The sequence below is a fragment of the Phyllopteryx taeniolatus genome, chromosome 8 (assembly GCF_024500385.1).
Source record: "Phyllopteryx taeniolatus isolate TA_2022b chromosome 8, UOR_Ptae_1.2, whole genome shotgun sequence".
Lineage (NCBI taxonomy): Eukaryota > Metazoa > Chordata > Actinopteri > Syngnathiformes > Syngnathidae > Phyllopteryx > Phyllopteryx taeniolatus.
This window is the reverse complement of record NC_084509.1, coordinates 30,497,801-30,507,362: the sequence shown is the minus strand read 5'-3', so window position 1 is coordinate 30,507,362 and position 9,562 is coordinate 30,497,801. Positions and strand designations below refer to the sequence as shown.

The window sequence follows — 9,562 nt, the reverse complement described above, 5'->3', positions numbered from 1 at the left end:
AAGATTACAACTATTAGAACATTTTCTTTAAAAAAAAAAAAAAAAAATGTATACATCTTTAAAAAAAAATTATTGAAATAGTTATTTTCTTCATCCCTTCTCTCATTTATTCTCTTAAAAGATCACAAAAATATGACTCTATACTCATAAGATTATTACTATTTTTAAAAAATTGCAAAAAAAAACTCCCGTTGACATTAATCTCGTAAGATTGCAACTTTTTTCCCCCCAAAATAATTAAAATTTCCCTCTTGAAACAATTGTTTTTTATTTTCTATATAACTTATTTATTCTCTTAGCTATTAGCTCTTAACTATTAAACAATCTGCTAAAACAGAACGTCCTCCGACATTCAAACTTTTTACTCGGAAAAAAAATCTAATAAAAATAAATGAACAAGAGAAAAATAAACCTTCTTGACAAAATTATTTTCTTCATCACTCATTTATTCTGGCAAAAAAATGACTTTATCCTTCCGTATCCCTAAAAAAAAAAGAAAAACTCCACCATCATTATTCTTTCCGCGTCTAATTGTCTCACGTGAGCGCCAAAAGGGGGATACAGATTTAGCGCGGACTTCAAGGAACACTTCCATTAATGTCACGCGGCCCCTCCAGCCACGATACCATAATAATCTGCCACTTTATGGACCTTTGCTCCCCTAAATGTCTGCCATGTTGCTAATTGCATACATCTGTGTGTGGATTTTTTTATGTGACGCACGCGTCTGCTCGCTGCAGTGGAAAAAGTGGCAAAAACATCTTCAATGAGAACCACGCAATATTGGAATATAAATAAAGTCTACTGGGAGATTTTATGATGTTTCCAACAGTTGTTTTCATATTGAGCGCAGCGCAGGTGTCGTGACAAACAAAACAGCAAGTGGGTGACGCCATTAGCGAGGGTTAGCTTCCCTTAGCAGGCCTAACTTAGCTCCAGTTTCTTGTCACTGTTCTCAGTAAGTAGGTCGATATGCTAATGCTAATTGGAGACACACTGGCTGCTCCTTAGCACATTAACTTTGAAAAGCTGCATTACACAAACATACAAAACCAGAGTATAAATAAAGACACTTGTGATTTTAAAGCTGGAATTTGCGGTTGGTAGGTCAGTGCGTAGCCAGATTTGCTAATGCTAATCAGAGACACATTGTTATTTTGAGTATCAAATTCAATTTGAAGCGCCGTGTTACACAAGCACTCCTGTCGAGTGCTTTTGTGAAGTTTGGAAACCTCGTTTTCTCACTGAACGCAGCACTCACCAAAAATAACAGCAAGTGGTTAACCCATTAGCGAGTGTTAGCTTCGTTTTGCTAGTCTAGCTGAGCTCAGGATGTCGGGTGTGTTGTCACGTTTCCCAACAGGTCTTTTGTGGATGTCAAAACAAGGACGTGACTAATTTTGAAGGCTAGCCATCTAGTTATTGGTATATGAATAAAGACTCCGTTTTTCAAACGTTAAAAACCGGTGCCATTCAGAAAACCAAACATGGACTGCAAGTTCGCCATACAAGGCTAGTTTAGCTTAGCGTCTCAGCGTTCTCCATGTAGGTGCTTTCATGAAGGTTTTTTGAGCAACAGGCCTTCAAAGTTGTCCTTGCGCTACTGTAACATCCTTGTGAAATTGGATCCCGAGTAATTATCAGGCTAAGGCGAGGAATTGACCTCTGCCATGAAGCTTATTTTGTCAAACAACACCACACTTGACGAGCTTTGAAACGTCCTCTACTTCGCGACCGCGACAGGAAGCTAGTCATCTTTGTGTGCGTGCGTGATATTCATGCAAAAATACCAAGGAACATTTTTTTTTTGTATGTGGAGATACTTACTGAACATGCTTTCCATTCAAACTGATTTTTCTGTTTTTTTTTATTGTTGTTGCAACAAATAAAATTTATAAAAAAAAAATGGAGGTACATACTTTTCAATCAAAAACAATTTCTTATCCAAAAGGAAAGTAATTTTTGTTGGGGGCTTTTGACAATTATTTTTTTGGGTGCTTTTCAACCAAAAAATAGAAAGAAAAGTTGTGGGGTTTTTTTCTCCCAAAATGTGGAAATACTGTACAAGCGTCTCATTGACCAACATCATTAGCATCTCTGCATGCATCCCGCCGTCTTCTGACACTTCCCATCTCCTCTATAACAATCCTTTCATCCTAAATCCCCCGAGGCCTAAACACAACCCAGCAACACCGACTCCACCGCCGCCCTCCAAACTCCAAACCCCCGACAACATGGATGCAGTAAAATGGCATCTGTGTTTACTTTCGTACGACATTTCGTCATACTCGAGGAGGAGTACGACAAACGTTCAACGGCTTAATTGAATTTGAGATCAAAGAAGTTCAGGTCAAGAGGGCTGCTTCGTTTAGAATAATAACAAAAATGCTTCCAGCGTTGCCCTACATCCCCCTTCTAACTTTTTTCTGCTCCTTCTGACCCCATGCTAAAAAAAAAATGGCTTTGAAAGTCTTAAGTTATGTATGTATTAACATACAGGACAGTGCAAAGGTATTAGGTATAATTAGGAATTATTGGCTGTTTATTATTCTTCTTCTGACGAATGAATTGCCTTTTCGGGGGGACTCAACATGCCTGATGCTATATTTCCTGATGAAAATGTATGTATTTTAGGGGCCCAGAAGACCAAAGGACCCATGGTTAAAATTGAGCAGTAGTCGGCCATTTTTGGGCCAATTCCAGGTTTCCTGTTTTGTAAAAAGTATGAAAAATATTCAGTCGCTGACACCAGTTTCTCAGAACAACACATCACAGGATACACAAACAAGTCTCAAGGACTCGTGCTGAAATTGAAAAGGAAGTCAGCCATTTTGGTTGGAAAGACTCATTTTGGGCCAATTGTAGAGAATTATAGGCCTCAAACCTTAGAAGAAAGTTAGAAAAAAAAATACAAAATAAAAATCGGCCCATGCCAACGGTGTCACAGACCGACACAAAATTGCGTGGACATGTCTATCATAACAGGTCGCACAAAAAAGTCTCAAGAACCCATGGTCGAAATTGAACAGGGAGTTGACCATGATGGTTTGAAGATGGTCATTTTGGGTAAATTCCAGACATTGTACTTTGCATGAAAAAAAAAAAAGAAAAAGAAAAATTCTCATACTTTGTAAGAAACTAGTCCTCGACAAGAGTTTTACAAATCAACAGGAAATTGGGTAGGCATGTCTCCCATAACAACCAACCAACCAAAAGTCTCAAGGACCCATGCCTGAAATTGAACAGGAAGTCGGCCATTTTTGTTTTGAATCAGCCATATTGGGTTAATTCTGTCGATCGTACTTTGACAAATTGGCCTAAATGAGGCCGAATCAGAAGCAGGAGTCTTAGTCATATGACACTAAATTGCCAAACGTCTTTCTTTATCCAAGTTATCTAACGTGGGCGGAGCGTGGTGTTCAAGATTAGTTTGGGGATTCGCCATGAAAAAGGTGATGTGTTCGCCCATTCATCGCTGCTCGCGGCTTTATTACGGTTTGTTTTGATGTATCTCCCACCTTTGCCGACGTCAGCACACTCGGTTTGTACAAATACGGTACATGCAGTATCATAGCTGACAGACCGGAGATCAGAGTTTGTGTGATATGGTAAAATAATACTGTCTGTCGCATAGCTGCATGCTGGTAACTGGTGGCAGGGCGCCTCCTTGTGTCAAGTGCATTGTCAGAAAATTTCAATATGTGTACAACTGGAATGCATCCCAGCTGACTCGATTTCAGACCTGTGGGCAATTTAAAATGTACATTTTGGAATGTAAATTTCTAATGTCCAATCACTTCTTTCTTCTTTCTCCCGGATTTACGCAAGCGTCCAATTGTGGATGACAACTGCTGCGCCGACCTCTCGCACAAGGAGAGGCGACCGTCCGACTCGCCGTCCGAGTCGGGACGCTCCGAGGAAACTTCACTGGAGCGTCGGCCGTTGAGGTCCGGCGAGGAGGCCCGGCTTGCGTGTTCCACCTCTTTCCCCCTGGCGAGCCCCTCCAGGTGGGCTTGGAAGGTGGCGGTCTGTTGCTCCAGGGACAGGAAGCTCTCCTGCACCTTGTCAAACTGAGAAGACAATACCCCTTTTCAGTAATAATGAAAAATACACTGGTTCATCCGGCCATGTACTGGAAGAGCATTTAATTGTTCTGCCTGTGACTTTATGTCACTGGCATAGCTAGATGAACAAGGACATTTTCTTTGCGGTAAAAAAATCCAAATTTTTACCTGCTCCATGTTGAACTGCAGCAGCATTTCCGGCCACACGGACTCGCTACTGCAGCTTCTGAGTGTGTTGCCTGCATAGCTGTGACTCCACATCAACTCCTAGAGGACAAGGCAGGACTGAGTTGGAAATCATCCCAGGAATGAGAGAGAGTTCTTCTGAGCTGAAGACAAGATGTTTACCTGAAGGAGCTGTGTGCTGTCTTTGAGGAGATCCTGGCAGCCGTCTAGTTGCTTCCTGTGGTGGCTTAAGTCTGCAAATAAGGTCTTTGCAGATACATGAAATGTTGATGTCATAACTCTATCATAACAGGATGCATAAAAAAAAAAAAAAGGCTCAAGAAGCCATGCATGAAATTCTACAGGATTTTGACCACTTTTGGTTCGAACACAGTTAAACAGGAAAATAAAAATGAGCCCCTGACAACAGTTTAACCAATCAACATGAAATTAGTTGGACATGTCTCTCATAACAGGGCGCATGAAAATGCCACGAGGACCGATGCGTAAAATTAAAGAGGAGGTTGCACATTATGTTGAGAAGCAGCAATTCTTTGGGCAAATTCCAGGCTTTGTACTTTGTAAGAAAGACTGCAATTTCACCCGTGGACTTAAAACTGGCCAGACACATCCATCATAACAGGACAAATGAAAACGTCTCAAGGACCCATGCATGAAGTTGAACAGGAAGTCGGTAGCTAAAGACTGCCTCAACAGCAGGACACCACCTAACCTCAACACAAGGCTCTTAAGACTTGTTGTTTTAAGCATAAGTCATAGGCCATTCTACATAGAAGTATGTCAGAACGGTGTTTCCTAAACTTTATTGAGCCAAGGCACGGATAAGGAAAAAATATCTCATGATACACCACCATAGAAAAATATCGGTATATTCTGTAATAATGATGCTCTTGCCTACTTTCTCAGCGTGAAATATGACTCTGTTTAGTTGAACACAAAACTGAGTCTCAAGGACTCAATGCCTGACAAGGAACAGGAAGTCAGCCATTCTGGTTAAGCTAAGCAAAGCAAAGCTATTTACATAGCGCATTTCATACACAAGGTAACTCAATGTGCTTTACATGATTAAAAGCATTTAAAAACAAAGACAAACACAGCTTGTAAACATTTAAAAACAAAGAGAAAAAATTCAATAGAAATACAATTAAAACAGCATACAGTGCAAGAAATATCATTTAAAAGTGGGAATGCTCTAAAAAGCATTGGGGGGGGAAATAAGAAGAGTTTTGAACCTGGACTTCAAAACATGCACACTTGGGGCTGTCACTTCTGTTGGCAACTTATTCCATTTGTGTGCTGGATAATAGCGAAATGCCGCTTCACCATGTTTACTTTGGACTCTGTGCTCCACTATTTGAAAAGTTCATAATGCAGTTAAGCTGAATTGAGCCAGCCAGTCGTGACTGCGTATGTACTGTATGCCTGTAACGCTTCACTAAAAGCTGTTGTTCACCGCGACCATTGTCTGTCCGTTTATTGCTGCCATCAGAATCATGAAACATCACACCTATTTTTTACCTCGGCATCGTGGTGGGCCGACGCCAGGTCCGTGCGGTGTTGATCTCCCTCTCTCGTGAGCGTGACTCCAGTGTGGAGCTCCTCCAGCCGGCCCCAGCGGACCTCCACGCCCTCCTGCAGCTCCTTCACACCGGCCTCAAACTCAGCCTGGACTAGGAGCAAACTCCTCAGCGAGCTGCCCCTAAAAGTGGAGACGACCCACCGGAGGAGAAAGGGTCCCGACACATTTGAAACTTCAAAAATTCCATACTTTTTCCAGACCTGGAAATTCATAAAATCTAATTCCTTACTTGCGGGGGAACCCCGCTCACCTTTTCCGCAGGTAGTTTCGGATGAGCGTCACTTTGTCGGTCAGCACGGAGTCCGGCTGCACGGATTCGGACCCCGGGGGAACGTGCTCTAGTTTGTTGGACACAGACTGCAATGAGGAGAATGAGTGAGGCCCTCACATGTCACCTGAGAAAATGAAGACTCACCTCCAACCTGGAGAGGAGATCCTGAATGTGAAGCCCGCAGGGGTCCGCCAGGGGCTCCTGGAGCACGCTCAGCAACAGGCTGTCAGCCAGGGCGACACCCAGAGGAATAGGGACACCTGAACTTGTTGACCTGGAGACATGAGGCCATAACATAAGACACAGTGAACCCCAGCACATTTGCGAATCTGTTGATTATTTTTTATGTGGGGGTGTAAACCTTGACTAAAGCCAGCCCCACAAACAAATCTTTACATTTTTTTTAAATAAGGAAAATTGTTCCGTATACAAACTCAATTAAATAGAATTGAAAGAGTCCAACAGTTTGTTTTCATGCTTCAATGCCCATTGACATTGTGCTCCTTCTGGTGTGCACACCATGGCCACCAGGGGACAATATAATACAGAAAAATCATAATACATGAAGAAGAGTTTCACAACTGAGTGATTCAGTAAGCTGCAGTAATATTAGTCATTTTACGCAGAGGATAAAGAATATATGCCTGTGAGTATTGTTATATGAACTTTCTACATTTACCATTGGTGTTCAAATATCCGTTACTTGAAGGTTTAAAATGTCAATGCTACTTTTGTTAGCCTTTCTGTGGTATTTTTGCGTGTGCTCGCATTACGCTACTGCACTACCATAAGTTATCTGGTTTGATTAAATACATAATGTGTAATTAAAATAATGTTATCTTTAAACTTCAACTCGGAACTGGCAGAGCAACGACTTCTGTTTAAAAATACTTGTAGGTAGCGTCACTTATTTAAGTCAATCCTCACCGCTCATTGGCCATCGTCTTGCTTCGGATGACAACTTCCTCTTGTATCGCAGGAGCGGGGTCCCGTCCTCGTGGCGACCTCAGGTACCAAAGCGGCACATTGACACAGCCAACCAGGGCCGCCCACAGCAGGCACAGCAGTGCCCCCCGCAAGCACACGTCCTCCAGGGACAGTGGCGCCCCCATATGGCAAAAAGACCACACTGCAGCAGCTAGCAGGACGGCGTAGCATCCTGTGAAGGAGAAGAGCTTCCGCCGTCTCTTCCTCCACATCTGTGGGTGTGATGAGGTCGATGGCGTCTGAAGATCACATGATGGATGCGCTGAGCTGAACAGAAGCATAAACGTTCAGATTAAACACGGGATTTCATGGCTGGCAAAGTTCAACAATAAAGGGTAATTTATCAAGGTTTTTATGAATAAGTTAATAATAAAGACATACAGGTCATTTATAAATTATCACCACCATTTTTGACAGTATGTGGCCAGCGGAAGCTACCAAATATAATTTATAACTTGTGACTCCAGTAGCCATAAAGAGGGGCTCACTGTTTGGCAAATCCAAGCCGTCTCATACCATTTGTAATGAGCAAAAGGCAAAAAGCTTAACAACACTACACATGCGGAGAACACAGACAATTGGTCATAGATAAAACAGCATGATACGACAAGGGGGAAATGCATAGTTTGCTATTGTTCTGGATCAGACGAACCGGAGTCGCTCTTGAATCATCTGATTACTAGCCCCAAGTGTTCCGATTCGCTATTAAAGGTACAGGAACACAATGAAATGAGTTATAGGCCTACTACAAAATTGGCCATTACAGTACCTGTGTCTCTTTTCCGGGCTCTTCTGGGCAGGTTCTTCCTCTCGCCCCCCGCGGTGGGCACGTTCGAGGGCCCGGTCCAGGGCCGCCCTCGCGCCAGGCCCCGGGCCCTTGTGACAACCGGCAGCGCCGAGCGTCAGCTGAGGCATGACATGCTGTGAGAAAGTGGGAAAAGAATTTGCGCGACATGCCGAGAGACTTTCGGTTTACCTGACGAGCTTGTCGAACAGGTACTAACCGTGAGATTGATGGACAAACCCCACCTCCGAGATCAACACAGCCACTTCCTGGCCTCTCAAGCAAACATCACACATTCACATAATAACATATGGCCGTTTGAGTTGGTTCAATTGCCAATACCTTTTATAACTACAGTATATTAATGAATGTACAAGTGAAATCTACCTTTTATTACCAATCAGGGAGCAAAGGAACAGTGATGAATAAGAGACTCACTATTGAGCAAGCTTACTACCCATTTTGTTTACGAATAGCAAAGGTCAACAAGGGCTCACTATTTTGCAAGTGCAAGCTAACTCATACTAAAGGGACAAAGCAAGAGTGATAATGAGGTTCTCGCTATTTGGCAAGTATAAGCTACCCAAACCAATTTATAATTAATTCACAATGGAGCACAGTATTTGTCAAGTAAAAACTACCTATCACTTATAACTTGTACTATAAAGGGGTAACAATTGAGGTAAACAGGGGCTCATTTTTTGTCAAGCGCAGGTTTCCCCAATATTGTACTGTTTGGTGTTTATAATTTGTAATTGGCCAAATCAATAGAGCGAAAAAGGGGCTCACTATTTGGCAAGTCCAAACTACCTCATCCTATTTAGAACTCATAAAGGGACAATGCACTATAGAATAATAATAATAATATATGTGTGAATCTACTAGATTGCTCCATTTGGTAAATGCATGCAAAAAATGCCATTAACAGCATAATGATGGATTTAACAGCGGGTTTTAACCTTTCCCTGAGTAGAAATTAGTCCCGAAAGCCATTTTTTAGTCTTGAGTTCAATAACATAACACCATAAAGAGTTTGTTGCTCATTTGAAAATTGCTGAAAAAACAAGCATGAGTAGTCCATCCATTTTCTTTGCCGCTTATCCTCACTTGGGCCGCTGGAGCCTATCCTATCTTCGGGCGGGAGGCGAGGTATACCTTGAACTGGTCGCCAGCCAATCGCAGAGCACATAGAAACAAAGAACCATTCGCACTCACATTCACACCTACGGGCAATTTAGAGTCTCCAATCAACCTTCCACGCATGCTTTTGGGATGTGGGAGGAAACCGGAGTGCCCGGAGAAAACCCACCCAGGCACTGGGACAACATGCAAACTCCACACATGGGGGGCCGGGATTTGAACCCTGGTCCCCAGAACTGTGAGGCAGATGTGTTAACCAGTCGGTCACCGTGCCGGCATGAGTAGTCTTTCAGTAAAATTCTAATGAAAAGCAATTAAAAGCTTGTCTAAAATGTTAGAAATCCATGTTAAAACAACTGAAACGTACAGTTTTAAAAATAAATCTTGTGGTTTAGAACAAAAACTAAAGAGGAAAAAATATATATATATTACGCTAACCAAACATAAAGGGTGCAAATTGGGATGCATTTATACACTCATAGGTCACTTCTTTAGGTACATTAGTGTATTTTAATAAGGGTTGCATCAAAAAAAGTCTTCCTTAACAAACA

At 42.1% G+C, this 9,562-nt stretch overlaps 1 protein-coding gene across 1 annotated transcript; it reads right to left on the bottom strand.

The window, feature by feature from the left end:
* Window positions 1-1,849: 1,849 nt before the first annotated feature.
* Window positions 1,850-8,039, bottom strand: si:ch211-151h10.2 (uncharacterized protein LOC567699 homolog). Its single transcript, XM_061782844.1, has 8 exons — window positions 7,857-8,039; window positions 7,028-7,354; window positions 6,245-6,374; window positions 6,080-6,186; window positions 5,769-5,949; window positions 4,413-4,496; window positions 4,233-4,331; window positions 1,850-4,070 (listed from the first exon to the last, which is right to left on the bottom strand). Exons 1-8 carry the CDS (start codon window positions 8,000-8,002, stop codon window positions 3,783-3,785), a joined length of 1,362 nt encoding a protein of 453 aa, XP_061638828.1. The 5' UTR covers window positions 8,003-8,039; the 3' UTR covers window positions 1,850-3,782.
* Window positions 8,040-9,562: the final 1,523 nt, after the last annotated feature.

Bases quoted from the DNA above. Each gene is read 5' to 3' on its own strand.
- si:ch211-151h10.2 (XM_061782844.1), bottom strand. From the start codon at position 8,002: ATGCCTCAGCTGACGCTCGGCGCTGCCGGTTGTCACAAGGGCCCGGGG. The intron at 6,375-7,027 runs GTGAGGATTGAC...TCATGTCTCCAG, and splicing joins AAGACGATGGCCAATGAGCG to GTCAACAAGTTCAGGTGTCC. The intron at 4,071-4,232 runs GTAAAAATTTGG...TTGTCTTCTCAG, and splicing joins TGCAGTTCAACATGGAGCAG to TTTGACAAGGTGCAGGAGAG.